The following is a 14,245-nucleotide window of genomic DNA, read 5'->3' on the forward strand; positions in this document are numbered from 1 at the left end:
TTCTTTTCTATCACATTGTCAGGCTGAAAATTTTTTGAACTTTTATGCTCTGCTTCCCTTATAAAACTGAATGCTCTTAACAGCACCGAAGTCACATCTTGAATGCTTTGCTGCTTAGAAATTTATTTTGCCAGATACCCTAAGTCACCTCTCTCGAGTTCAAAGTTCCACAAATCTCTACAGCAGGGGCAAAATGTTGCCAGTCTCTTTTTGGCAACATAAGAGTCACCTTTGGTCTAGTTCCCAAGAAGCTCCTCATCTCCATCTGAGACCACCTCAGCCAGGACCTTATTGTCCATATCACTATCAGGCTTTTTGGTCAAGGCCATTCAACAAATCTCTAGGAAGTTCCAAACTTTCCCACATTTTCCTATCTTCTTCTGAGCCCTCCAAACTGTTCCAAGCTCTGCCTGTTACCCAGCTCCAAAGTTGCTTCCATATTTTTGGGTATTTTTTCAGCAACACCCCACTCTACTGGTACCAATTTACTGTATTAGTCCATTTTCAGCTGCTGAAAAGACATACCGAAGACTGGGCAATTTACAAAAGAAAGAGGTTTAATTGGACTTACAGTTCCACATGGCTGAGGAGGCCTCACAATCATGGTGGAAGGCAAGGAGGAACAAATCACGTCTTACATGGATGGCAGCAGGCAAAGAGAGAGCTTGTGCAGGCAAACTGCCTTTTTTTTTTTTTTTTTTTTTTTGAGATGGAGTCTTGCTCTGTTGCCCAGGCTGGAGTGCAGTGGCACAATCTCAGCTCACTGCAAGCTCTGCCTCCAGGGTTCACGCCATTCTCCTTCCTCAGCCTCCCCAGTAAATGGGACTACAGGTGTCCACAACCTCACCCGGCTAATTTTTTGTATTTTTAGTAGAGACAGGGTTTCACCATATTAGCCAGGATGGTCTTGATCTCCTGACCTCATGATCCTCCCACCTCGGCCTCCCAAAGTGCTAGGATTACAGGCATGAGCCACTGCACCCAGCCCAAACTCCCATTTTTAAAACCATCAAATCTCTTGAGACTCATTCACTATCATGAGAACAGCACAGGAAAGACCTGCCCCCATAATTCAATCACCTCCCACCAGCTTCCTCCCACAACACATGGGAATTGTGGGAGTTAAAATTCAAGATGAGATTTGGGTGGGGACACAGAGCCAAACTATATCACACCCACAACTTCCCACATCTTTCAATGTATTCCCATATTCCCCACCCCCTCATCCCATTAACTTCACATCCCAGCCTCAAATGGCCTCCTCCTCTTCCCTACATTCCCCCTACACTTCTCCCGTACTCACCCTATACATTTCAAGTGCACTCCTCAGTGACCCCAGGGGCTGTGCCTCTCATGGCCTTACCCTGTCCAGCTGGGTCTTCAGAGGCCGAGATCAGGCAGAAAGGGGCCGTGCTTGTGCAGTGGCCACCCCCATCCATCTGATTGTGGCTTTGAGACCCCAGGGACAGAGGAAGACAGGAGAGCGCTTGAACCCATTTGAGCCTCAGATGGAGTCCAGGCTAGTCCTCAGGCCCTCATGGGGTTCCTTGGGGACTGTGTTAGGCATGAGTCAGCAATTTAACTCTCCTCTCCAAAGGTAATCATTGGTAATAGTTTGGTATATATACTTTTTCTTCTTTATATTCATTTACAACATATAATGTGTGTCATATAATAACTTCTGGCATAAATTATTCAATTTTATGTGTATAATTATGTTCCTAGTTTTGTTTACATAGTGGGATCAAAAGGAACTTTAGTTTTTTACTTATAAATACATCTTTATATTTTTCCTCATTAGTAATATAGATCAAATTCATTATTTTTAATAGTTATGTAGTATTTTATAGTATGAATGAATTATGCATCATTAAATTAATCCCCTATTGATTATTTAAGTTGGCTATTTAAGTTTTTTCTTTTCTTTTTTTTTTTTGAGATGGCGTCTTGCTCTCTTGCCCAGCCTGGAGTGCAGTGGCATGATCCTGGCTCACTGCAAACTCCACCTCCTGGGTTCAAGCGATTCTCCTGTCTCAGCCTCCTGAGTAGCTGGGATTACAGGTGACAGCCACCACACCCAGCTAATTTTTGTAATTTTAGTAGGGACAAGGCTTCGCCATATTGACCAGGCTGGTCTCAAACTCCTGACCTCAGTTGATCTGCCTGCCTCGGCCTCCCAAAGTGCTGGGATTACAGGCCTGAACCACTGCACCTGGCCAAGTTTTTTCAATTAAATGTTATTAGAAATGACTGGCTTTTTATAAACCTTTACAGCAATGGGCCAGTATTTCTGGCATCTTGCCTTTGAAGTCAGGGCTTTGGCCATTTCTGGCAGAAAAGAATGGGCAGTGCTTTTGTCTTTCCCTTGGAGGGGGCTCACTTGTTAGGAGCCATCTGGTGCCTGAGTCACAGGTGCCCTTATGACATCACAGGCCTTTCTTCCTCCACACTTCCTGCCTATGCTATGGCTGGATGAACACAGATATGAGGGGATTTGAACTGTCTACAATCAATCCATATGTGACCAATGGTAAGAGAAAGCCAGACACACCAGGCTTGTTAGGGATGTCCCCATAGATCTCCCAGGGTGAAGGGACCCCCTGACACCGAAGACTCTAAGAAGCCCTGGAAGCTGGGGATGTGTGCCATATTGAATGGAGAGGGAGGGACAGCAGCCTCACTCTTGCCTTTCCCCTAATGCTGATTGCAGGAGGAGAAGCAGCCCAAAAAGACGAAGGAACCCTCAAAAGAAGATGAGCCTCAGCAGAAGGAGACGCCGACCCATTTGTCCTTAGGAGCAGAGTCCAAGGCAGAGGTAGGAGGAGCCCTGACTTGGATGTCATTGATCCCATGTCCTAGTGCTTGTGGCTAGTGTCTTTTGCATGGTGCTGTTATAAGTAAAGTTTCAGTGCCGCAAAAGAAATAGCGCTCGAATATAAAGTTTTCTTTTTAATTCTCAGCAAGGCAATGTACTTCTGTAGAAGGGTGCGCCCTTACAGATGGAGCAATGGTGAGTGCACACTTGGACAAGGGAGGGGAAGGGGTTCTTATCCCTGATGCATGTGGCCCCTGCTGCTGTGTCATTCCCCTATTGGCTAGGGTTAGACCGCACAGGCTAAACTAATTCTGATTGGCTAAGTGAATGGTTTGGTGGGAAAAATGGTTATGGCAGAGCAGGAAATCGGAATGGGTCAGGGTGGAGACTGAGCAGGTAATGGGAATGAGTCAGGGTGGAGCAGGTAATCAGAATGAGTCAGGGTGGAACAGGTAATTGAAAAAGGTTGCTTTACAAGGAAGTTAAGTTTAAAAGTAGAAGGCAAAGAATTGAACATATTGACATACTGATTCTTTGAAGAGAAATTTAGAACTCATACCTAACAACTCCTCCTCTTGCATTTCCTTACAGCTCTTTCTCTTTAAACTTTTTTAACATGTCTTGGCTTAGATGTTCTGCTTGATTTTCCAAAAGAAGAAGCTTCTCTGGATAAGGTGGAGGATAGTTAAGGGAGGTTTTAGTAAGTGCTGTTTTTATGAGACTCTCTGCACCAACCCATGGATGCATGGCGTGACACAGCACCCGACAAGAATAAATACACCCATTGCGGCTGCCAGGGAAGTGAGAATTGAGGCTATAATTCTTTTCCATTTACTGAACCACTTTTCTAGCCGTCCTGTAAAGGGGTCATTTACCCCTGAGTTGTTGGCTAACTCATTGGACAGAGCAGTCAGACCTCGCAATGCCTTTGTTATACTTCCATCAGGGGCAGTGTTGTTTGGGATGAAAGTACAACATTGAGTTTTAATCATGATGCAAACTCCTCCTCTTTCTGCTATTATCATGTCTAAGGCTGTCCTATTTTCCCAAGCCATCTGGCTGGTAGCCCCTAATTGCTCAGCTACTCCTTTAACACCATCTCTAGTGTAGTTAATAAATCGCTGTTGGTTGTAGCAGATGTAGTTTATTCAATCTACATTTTTATTAATTGTCTCTCAACAAAATATTGACTCAAATCCTGCAGCTATTTGATTTCAGGCTTTAAATTGATCTGGTATTCCCTGTTGGACTCCAATTGCATTTAAATAGACGTGAGAGTCAAAAGACCCATAAGGGGCTTCTCTTACTTTACAATGTCTTATTTTTCCTTCCTCTGGTTGATGAAATGCCAGGGTGAAAGGGATAGCCAATTGGACTAAAACACAAGTGCCACTTCAGTTATTCAGCAGAGTGTCCAGTAAAGGTCCACCACAATACCACCACACATCCCCTCGGGGATGAACAAGGGCTGACTGATTGATAAGCTCTTGAAAATTCTTAAGCTCACTGCATCCCTTCAGGTCTCCAAGGAATGCTAAGTTTCCTCCCTGTCGTGAGAGACACGAAGTGAACTTAGTATTGGGAGATGGAAGCTGGATGACCCTCAGGGGCCGACCCACAGGGTGCCGGACTTCAGAATATAGCAGAGAGAGAGAGAGCATGGCACGACTTGTTACTCCAGGCTGTAGAATCCTGGAAAAGAGCTACCATGCAGCCCACACCCAGTCAACTGGAGGACCACCCTAGTGGAAAGGGGACAATCTGGGCCTCTGGCCTGCTGGGGGCCCAAGCATAACATTTGCTTTTGTTTAATGTGCTGACGGAATATTTGATCCATTCCAACCAGGCATTTGCATCTTGGTATCCTGTGTTAATTGCCAAAGTTTGTTTTAAATCTTTCGCTTCTACGATAGCTATCTTGGTCTTGTTGTTAGATGGAGGAGGAGCAATTGTTCCATGTGAGAGGTTTTGGAAGAAGGCTTAGAGGAAGGTGCAGGCGGCCGGGGTTCAAAGAAATGCATTTCAAAGAATCCAATAGAGTCTGTCCCTGAAACCTCAGCCCCCATACCATAATACTGGCTTAAAGAAGGGAACTGGCTTAGAAAAGGGAAAGAACTTTGAGGATTCAAGATAATAACCTGTATAGGATTGCACTGGTTTAGCTGACAGTTAGTGGGAGGCACGGGCTGTCCCTCTAGTACAATGAATGTATGGTTTTAGGAAATTACAAAAACCGGTTGGGGCAGTCCATCCTTGCTCTTTAGTGGTCCACAGAATGCTGGACCAACTATGGTATAAAAACTCTACATTGCGGGGCAAGACTCCTGGTTGACACTGGGGTCTTTATCAAAATCTCCCTGGATTAAATAGTCCCAATTCACTAATGCCCAGTCTGAGGAGAGGCAGGAGGGACAGAGGTACTTTTCTGAAGTAGAGAGCTGTCTTTGACTTGGCAGTTCCCCACAGGGTATAACAAGGGAAGCCTCAAATGCAATAGTTTGAAGAGAAATTGACTTGGTTATGTAATAACTAGATGGTCAGCAATAGAGCGAGGAAAGAAGAAAGAGTAATAGAATAGATGAAAGAGAGTTAAATTCTTCTTAGCTTTAGTTTAGTAGGGTTTTCCCCTGGGACTACAGCCCACGACTCTGGAGGGGGCGGCGCTTTCTTGACTCAGGTGTGATGAGTCCATCCCCTTTCCGCTGTACAACAGCAGTCTCGGTGGTTAGCAGCACAGGGTAGGGTCCTTCCCAGGCTGGCTGCAGTTTTCCTGCTTTCCACCCTTTGATGAGAATGTGATCTTTAGGCTGGTGCTGGTTTACCAGAAATTCTAGGGGTGGTACCTGTGCTAAAAGACTTTTAGTTTTGAGGGAAAGGAAAGTATATGATTTCTAAGAAATTGACCATTTGTTTTAAACGTGGGGACATCAGCAGTGGACTTTATAGTCCTTGGTGCCTTCTTACTGAGAAATTTCCTTTAGCACCTATTTTTATTAGTTTTTAGACCAAAGAAAGCCAAGCACCATTTTATATTTGACAAGCCTGTATGATTTTTATACCAGATAAGCTAAATTTCACCTTTACATTAAGTGTGTTATTAATGTTAAACTTAATTTTAATAAAACCTTGTAGATATATTTATCCAATTTTTGATGTCTGACCATAAGGTAAGAATTTTATAGACTCTTTTTAACCTTTTATAATTTTTGTTAAAGAGCAGGTTAGCGCTTCAAGAAAAACCTGTTGTGCTTTTATTTCAATGTCCAGTTCACAGAAAAACTGGATGGTACCCCTTTAACTTTAGCCAATATGTTTACATACAGAACTTCCTTTACAATTAACGTTTCAAAACTTGCTTAAACCTTTAAAACAAAATTTTTTTAACCTTTTTAATGTAGGTAAAAATCCACATTCTTATGCCTCCTTATAATCCTTTTACCAAAGGTATATTTTACTTTCCTTACACACCTTGCACAGAAACTGTTTCTTCAATAGTTTTACATTCAGGAGGCCTAATTACTTTAAAATTATACGACACTTCCTGCATAAATTCCCTTTTAAAACTATTTTTTCATGACTTTCACAGATAATTCTTCGACATGCCTCAATTTTCTGACTTGTTGCAAACACCCCTTTCTTTAAACAACCAGTTAATTTATTTTAGGACAAGAATTTACCATATAACGTTCCTTTTTACATAAATTCTCCCCCCACCCCCTTTTTTTTTTCTCGAAGATGATAACCATTCTTTTCCAATGTGAACTTCCTTCATGCCTGTGGACTAGATTGTTTTAAGGCCACAAGATTAGAAGTTAGGATAATACATGTTACAATGTTAACTTTTCGCAAACTTTACTTTTGTTGAAAACCTTGTAAGTTCGGGATTTCAATTATTCTTTGGTATTAATAAGACCTCGTTCAGTCCATATTAACTTAGCATTGGTATAGATGGCTCCTTCCCGATTCTGTAAGTACTTTAAGGCTTGACTGAGTGCAAACAGCTTGCAGGTTTGAGCAATTTTCCTAACTCTGCTTCTACAAGAGTTTTCTTATCACTTGCTGAATACCCATTGTGTCTTTTTCCCTCAATCACCCGGGCGGAACCATCTATCATCTTGTCCTGAAGGGAGTTCCTCGTAGGTCTGGTCTAGATCCCCTGTTAGGAAACCTGGGTTAAGGGAATTTTCAGTGGTTAGTGTTAAATCCTCTTTTTCTAATAGAATAGCCTCATACTTTAAGGTTCTTGAGTCAGTAAGCTACCTTTTTGCCTTTTTTTTTTTGACTTAGGATAGTTCTGATCTGAAGTGTGCTCATAAGGAGGTTTCCTCTAAAACTTATTTTTCTACTTTCTTCTGTTAGCAAAGCAGTTGCCGCTACAGATTGAATGCATTTGGGCCACCCGCAGGTTACTGGATTAAGGATTTTTGATTACGAAGGCTATAGGTTGTCAGTGGCCTCAGTGCTTTCGGGCTATGCCCTTGTTTACACTGACAACAAGGTGGTATTGGAGAGTTATAGGGTCCTGGAGAAGACCTTCAATTATTAATTATAGGTTTTAAATTTACCCTGGCTTTTAAAGGAAGAGGATACACTATTTTCTCTTTACTACTTCCATCTCTCTCTCTCTGACTCCCTCTTTGTCTGTCTCTTTCTCTCTCTCTTTAACTGTGTTTCTCTCTGACTTCCTCTCCCAGTTTCTCTTTCCTCTTTGCTGGTCTTTCCCTGCCTTTGCCAGCCGCTTATACTGCTGTTCTCCCCTCTCCTTCCCCTTCCCCTAGGGGAGGGACCATTGGGAGTGGAGCTACTCTTTCTTCCCCTGAGAAGAAAGGAAATTGGTGTTCTGAATATTTTTCTTACTACTGGAGGTTTGTGCGAGGTTCAACCCCCTGAAATTTGCGGAAGGCTCGACCCCTCAAAGCAGGGACCTCTCGCCTTGCCTGCCCCGGAAGGCTCAACCCCTCAAATCCTGGGGCGTCTCGCCTTAGTGTTGGCGTGCTGGTATAAATCCCATGGCAGGATCCGCCCTAGGCCACAAGAGGTAGCTACAGAACTGCAGAGAGGACCCACTCACTCCGTCCATCAGTAGGACTCGTCACCGTCCACACGAACAAGACTGCAAGTAGGGTTGTTTGTGATCATTCACGCACACACATTTAGCCCTCCAGAATTTGACCACCAAAGAAGTACTTTATTGGCTCCCACAGTTTCTCCTTCCTTGGTCTGTGCACAGAGTTGTTGCCGCAGTGTGTGAGGATCCTTTAAGCTAAGTTACTGGCCAGTTTCTTTCCGCGTTGCTGAGAGCTCACGTTATTCCTCGCACTGGGTGGGTCCTGATTTTTCACCCCTGAGGCTGCCACAAGGGGGTGGGGCATGCCTCCTCACGAGGGAGAACCAGAGACCGCCCCTGGAGGGGAATGTAATCACAGGTGAGCCCCCAAATTGTTATAAGTAAAGCTTCGGTGCCGCAAAAGAAATAGCGCTCGAATATAAAATTTTAATTCTTAGCAAGGCAACGTACTTCTATAGAAGGGTGCACCCTTTCAGATGGAGCAATGGTGAGTGCACACTTGGACAAGGGAGGGGAAGGGGTTCTTATCCCTGATGCCTGTGGCCCCTGCTGCTGTGTCGTTCCCCTATTGTCTAGGGTTACACCGCACAGGCTAAACTAATTCTGATCGGCTAATTTAAAGAGAGTGATGGGGTGAGTGGTTCCGTGGGAAAAATGGTTATGGCAGAGCAGGAAATCGGAATGAGTCAGGGTGGAGACTGAGCAGGTAATGGGAATGAGTCAGGGTGGAGCAGGTAATTGAAAAAGCTTGCTTTATGAGGAAGTTAAATTTAAAAGTAGAAGGCAAAGAATTGAACATACTGACATTGATTCTTTGAAGAGAAATTTAGAACTCATATCTAACAGTGCTGGGCTAAGAAGAGAAATAAACTCAATCTTGTCCGTTCTCTTTCCCCATTTCCTTTTCAGGCTAAAACTCCAGTTCTGGTTGAGACACAGACAGTGGACAATGCCAATGAGAAATTAGAAAAAGTATGACCTCCCAAACCACACAGGGCTGGGGCTGGGGATGTGGGGGCTGTGCTTGTGGAATGGAATGACCATGATGTGGGAAGCTGGGCTCAGTTAGAAGTATGTGTGTGTGTGTGCGTGTGTGTGCGTGTGTGTGTGTGTGCGTGCGTGTTTGAGCTTGTGCCTGTATGTGTGCTTGTGAATTAAGATTTAAAATGTGAAAGTTAAGAAAAATGATGATAGGGAAGAGATGTAAGAGTTTGAACTTTGGGGTGGAGGAACTTTTAATACTATGACATGTTGATGAAAAGAGAAAAGAGTTGAACTCTGCAAAATATTTGAAGAGATTTATTCTGAGCCAAATATGAGTGACCATGGTCCATGACACAGCCCTCAGGAAGTCCTGAGAACATGTGCCCAAGGTAGTCCAGGCACAGCTTGGTTTCATACAAATTAGAGAGGTATGGGACATCAATCAAATACATTTAAGAAATACATTGATTTGGTCCAGAAAGGTGGGACAACTCATAGTGGTGGCTGGGGGGAGGGCAGTGTTTCCAGGCTATAGGTGAATTTAAACATCTTTTGACTGACAATTGGTTGAGTTTGTCTAAAGACCTGAGATTCATAGAAAGGGAACATTTGGGTTAAGATAAAAGATTGTGGAGACCAAAGTTCTTTTGAAGTCTTGTAGTGTCTCCCCTTAGAGACAACAGATGACAAATGTTTCCTATTCAGATCTTAGTTAATCTCTTTAGGATTGGGAGGGTCTGGAAGAAAAAGATCTAGCTATGTTAATAGAGATTCAGATGCAAATTTTCCTCCAGGAAGAACAGCTTTGCAGGGCCATTTCAAAATATGGCAAAGAAACATGTTTTGGGATAAAATATTTTTCTTCCTTGTCTGGTAATGTTATGCCAGGGTCAGGTTTGAAAATAAGTCACAATATATAGGGTTAAATAAAACCCATCTGATGAGAAGTTATGATTTGTGGGGCATGACTCCCCAGACCCCTTAGATAGGAACTTGGGCAAGATAGAAAAAAATCAGGGTTTAGTCTTCAGACATGACAGAGGGAGAGAACAGGCTGTGGCTATGAACTGTTGTCAGGGATGAGAGGGCAGGGCCGGCAAAGGATGTGACTTCTCCAGCAGGTGGAAGGGGTCTGAAAGAAAGTGTCAGGCCTGAGTGGAACATGGTAACCCTCTGACCCTATATCACAGCGTTCTTGCTGGTCAACAAGGTCCATGGAAAACTGGATGAGGTAGCTAGGGCTGGTGTGCCCCAAGATGGGGAGGACACTGAGACCCAGGGGCAAGGTGATGTGCTTGTGGCTATCAACCAGAGGATGGCAGAGGCAGGACATCTACCTGATCTTCTGGTTCCAGCCAGTGCCCTGCCCAGTGCTCCTGAATTCCAGAAAAAGAGACAGTTGCTGATAGGGAATCAGGGCCTTTCCTGGCACATCCCAGGGCTGAAGCCAGTGGGGAGCATTCTCTGAAGGTCCCTCTTTTTTCTTGAAAGCCCCCAGAAAACCAAAAGAAGCTCTCTGACAAAGATATGGTAGCCACCAAGATCCAGGCCTGGTGGCGAGGCACCCTGGTGCGTCGGGCACTGTTGCACGCAGCCCTCAGTGCCTGCATCATTCAGTGCTGGTGGCGGCTGATACTGTCCAAGATTCTGAAGAAGAGGCGGCGGGCAGCGCTAGAGGCCTTCTCCCGGGAGGAGTGGGCAGCAGTCACACTGCAGTCCCAGGCCCGCATGTGGCGCATCCGCAGGCGCTATTGCCAGGTGCTCAATGCTGTTCGCATTATCCAGGCCTACTGGAGGTGCCGCTCCTGTGCTTCCCGGGGGTTCATCAAGGGCCAGTACAGAGTCACAGCCAACCAGCTGCATCTCCAGCTGGAGATCTTGCTGGACTCAGGGCCTTGCATTGTGACAGAGTGTATTCCCTTCTCAATAAAGGAATGAAGTGGTCTTTTCCAGATAGTCTCTGACGAGCTTCAGGTCAGAGCAATGGATGGCAGATATTTAGCATTTCATATACCAGCTCTGAGGAATGGGCAGGGCTTGTCTGAGGCCTCATGTGGAGCAGGACTCTGAGCCTCTTTTCCAGACTGAGCAGAGACTGTGATTGATTAGCAATGTCTGCCGTAGGAAGGAAAGTTGGGGGTACAGACCCGTCAATTGGCCAACTCCATGGAGCATCATTCATATTTACATCATTCTGTGTACATAGTGCACCCTCCCTAGGGCTGGGTATAATGGAAGCCTGGCAGGTGGTGGTCATGGCAATGGCAGCACATTCTCCAGGAATTCACCCATCTGGGTCTGGTTGCTCAGGGCTTGTTCCCCAACCCCTAGGACTGAGAGGAGCCCCCCAACCCCAAGCCCTGTGATCTTGTCTCCTTGCTGCACTGGGGGCTATGTCCTTATACTTGGCTTCTAAGAATCTGAGACCCAAACTGGAAGCTGTTAGCATAACTCAAGTCCTCATCCTCACCCCAAACTCCATCTGTCCCTTGCCCTCGAGCCCCATATGAAAGCTGGGACTCATTTTCCTCCAGACCAGGCTGGCATGAGAGGTTCCACAGGCAAGGAGGTGGGAGAGAGGGCATTTTGCTGCCAATCCAACCCTCTGGTGAGTGTTAGACCTCAGGCTATCACAGCTGCAGGAGCTGAGGAGGCATTAGTCTTGTGTTCCTTACCCTCCCCGCTGGCCCAACTTCTGCAAGGGCTAATCCAGGTAGAGCTGGCTCCTCTGAAAGTCCCTCCCTGTGAAATGCTGCCAGCTGGGGTGGGGTTGGGGCCCAGGTGATGATAAGGGCCAATTAAGAGGTGAAGGTTTGCATTACTCTGATGATTAGTGATGTTGAACAATTTTTCATATACCTGTTTGCCATTTAGCAGGTAACAGTGTAGTATATATTTCTAGATACTTAAAAAAAGATTTTGAATGTTGTCACTACAAGAAATGATAAATGTTTCAAGTGATGGATATGGTAAATAACCCAATCTGGTCATTATAGTATATATACATGCATTGAAATACAACATTGTACCCCATAATTATGTATAATTATTGTCAATTATAAATTAAAAAATTAATAACAACAAAAAAACAGGTTAAGATTAGGCTGAACCTCTGCCTGTCAACACTGCTGTCCCTGTCCTGTGGTTCCCTGCAGAGAGGGGGAATTCTGAGGTCTGGGTCAGAGCCCTATGTCCAGCCCTGCTTCAGTGACTGTGCCCTGGAGAGCTGGTCCCTCAGCTCATAGATGTTCTGAGACGCTGTCCAGAAGTCTCAGGCTCTAGCTTTCGGGCATGAGCTCTGTATTTCCTGCTCTGTCCTGCCATGTCCTGCCCCTTGTGTCTCATTCAGGGCCTGGGTCTCTCATACCCACTCTGAAGGATTCTTGTCTTTCTCCTCGCCCCTGTTGTCCTGTGTTCAGAGTATCGGAGCACAGAGCTCTGACCGTCTGCTCCACCTCTCACTGCCCTGTGGCCATAGACAAGTCATTTCCCCTCTCTGAGAGCAGTGTCCTGAGCTGTGAACTGGCGCTAACCTTCCCCACCTTCCAGGGTAAACAGTCAAGCACCCTAAAAACTAGCATCTTCAAAACATCAAGTTTGTACACCTACATTGTATTTAACTTTGTTAATTATACCTCAATAAAGCTAAAACGAAATCCTGCATCAGCATCAAAACAAGGAAAGGGGTCACAAACAAGCCTTAAATACTGGTAGCCATGGAAAAAGCAGCCAATTCTGGGGTCAGCTGGAGTGGCCCAGCAGAGCACATGGAGGCATGCTCATCATTGTTGAGGTACTCCCACTCCCAGGCCTCCTCAGTGGACAGAGCCAGGAAATACATGTTTGTGTATACGCACAAGCATCGCACATTTATATCTGTGTTCATTTCTGTGCCTATCTATATTGAAATCTGTGAGCTCACACTGATACCTCCAATCCCACCCCAAATTTAAGAATTCACTCTAGTTTTCTCCTTTCCATATTTCTTTTCTTTTCTTTTTGAGATGGAGTCTGGCTTTGTTGCCCAGACTGGAGTGCACTGGCACAATATCGGCTCACTGCAACCTCTGCTCCCTGGTTCAAGCAATTCTCCTGCCTCAGCCTCACGAGTAGCTGGGATTACAGGCGACCACCATAAAAACTGGCTAATTTTTGTATTTTTAGTAAAGATGGGGTTTTGCCATGTTGGCTGGGCGGGTCTTGAACTCCTGACCTCAAGTGATCCACCCACCTCGGCCTCCAAGTGTTGGGATTACAGGTGTGAGCCACTGTGCCCAGCCTCCTTTCCATATTTCTACCTCTTCTTTTCTGAGAGTGACACCCCTAGCTCCCATGATCTTTAATACATTTTCTTATTTGATCTTCCCTTTGTGCAACTAATTCTGCACAGCTACTGCTGGCCCCGCTCTCACAGAGACACTGGACCATTTCTCTTGATCTCTGATATACGACGCCGTCTATTGTCCTTGTGGCTCAGGCTGTGGCTCCCCACATTGGTGTGATGACTGGGGTAAATGCTCCCTCACCCAACCTGAGCTGACACAAAATGTCAGGCCACCCTCTGCGTGGATATCCTCCTCACTGTGCTCAAGTTCTGATGGTCTATGCCACCAAGGATGCCCTTCTCATCCTGCCCGATATGACGCTATTACTGGTGTGGACTTACATCCCTGTGTGGACTCACATCCCTGTGTGGACTCCTCCTCCCACTGCCTGGCTTCCATGCTGGTCCCTCCTAAAACAATGCCTTCCTCCCCTGTCTTGTGACCCTCCGTCACCTGGCTCTGTTCCATGGTGGCTCTCTTTCCCCCTGGTGCAGCTATGTTGCACTGCCCAGCCTGAGGATTTCAGACTGACGGAGTGATTCAGGAAGGAAAGGGAAAAAAAAATGAAGGCAAGGGCAAGAGAAAACTAAATTTTCAATAAAAAAAAAGGAGACAAAGCATCTGCAGAAGAAAATTCTCAATCATGGGCTAACATCTGCTTCAACGTTTTCACCTCAAACCTCAAGCAAGCATAACCACAGAGAAGATCTGGAAATTTTTCATGAAATAATGAATCAAAATGTTTGAGGCTCAGGCCTTCCTCTCCCACTATAGATTCATAGGAATAACAGAAAAAACACATTGATTTCAAAAGTTTGCACTAGTACCTAAAATATAGAAAGGGGGCCTTCAGAGAATGGAAAGCATGTGGAATCCCTAAAAGACAGAAGGTATATGTGGAAAAACTGAAAGACAATAAATTAAAGCTTTAGAAAAGGCAAAGGCAAAGGCAAGAGTGGCCATGCAGTTTCTCCATGCTTGGAGCTAGCTGGCCCAGAGACAGCAGGGCTGTGGGCTCCGCAGGGCGCTGGTTGGAATATGCCCATAGGAGGA

At 45.1% G+C, this 14,245-nt stretch overlaps 1 protein-coding gene across 1 annotated transcript; it reads left to right on the forward strand.

The window, feature by feature from the left end:
- The first annotated feature begins 2,446 nt into the window (after positions 1 to 2,446).
- On the forward strand, positions 2,447 to 10,819 carry IQCF1 (IQ motif containing F1). The gene is made up of 4 exons (XM_030810170.1): positions 2,447 to 2,530; positions 2,711 to 2,815; positions 8,793 to 8,855; positions 10,359 to 10,819. The coding sequence occupies exons 1-4, from the start codon at positions 2,528 to 2,530 to the stop codon at positions 10,803 to 10,805; spliced, it is 618 nt and encodes a 205-aa protein (XP_030666030.1). The 5' UTR covers positions 2,447 to 2,527; the 3' UTR covers positions 10,806 to 10,819.
- Positions 10,820 to 14,245: the final 3,426 nt, after the last annotated feature.

This window comes from Nomascus leucogenys, chromosome 4, assembly GCF_006542625.1.
Source record: "Nomascus leucogenys isolate Asia chromosome 4, Asia_NLE_v1, whole genome shotgun sequence".
Lineage (NCBI taxonomy): Eukaryota > Metazoa > Chordata > Mammalia > Primates > Hylobatidae > Nomascus > Nomascus leucogenys.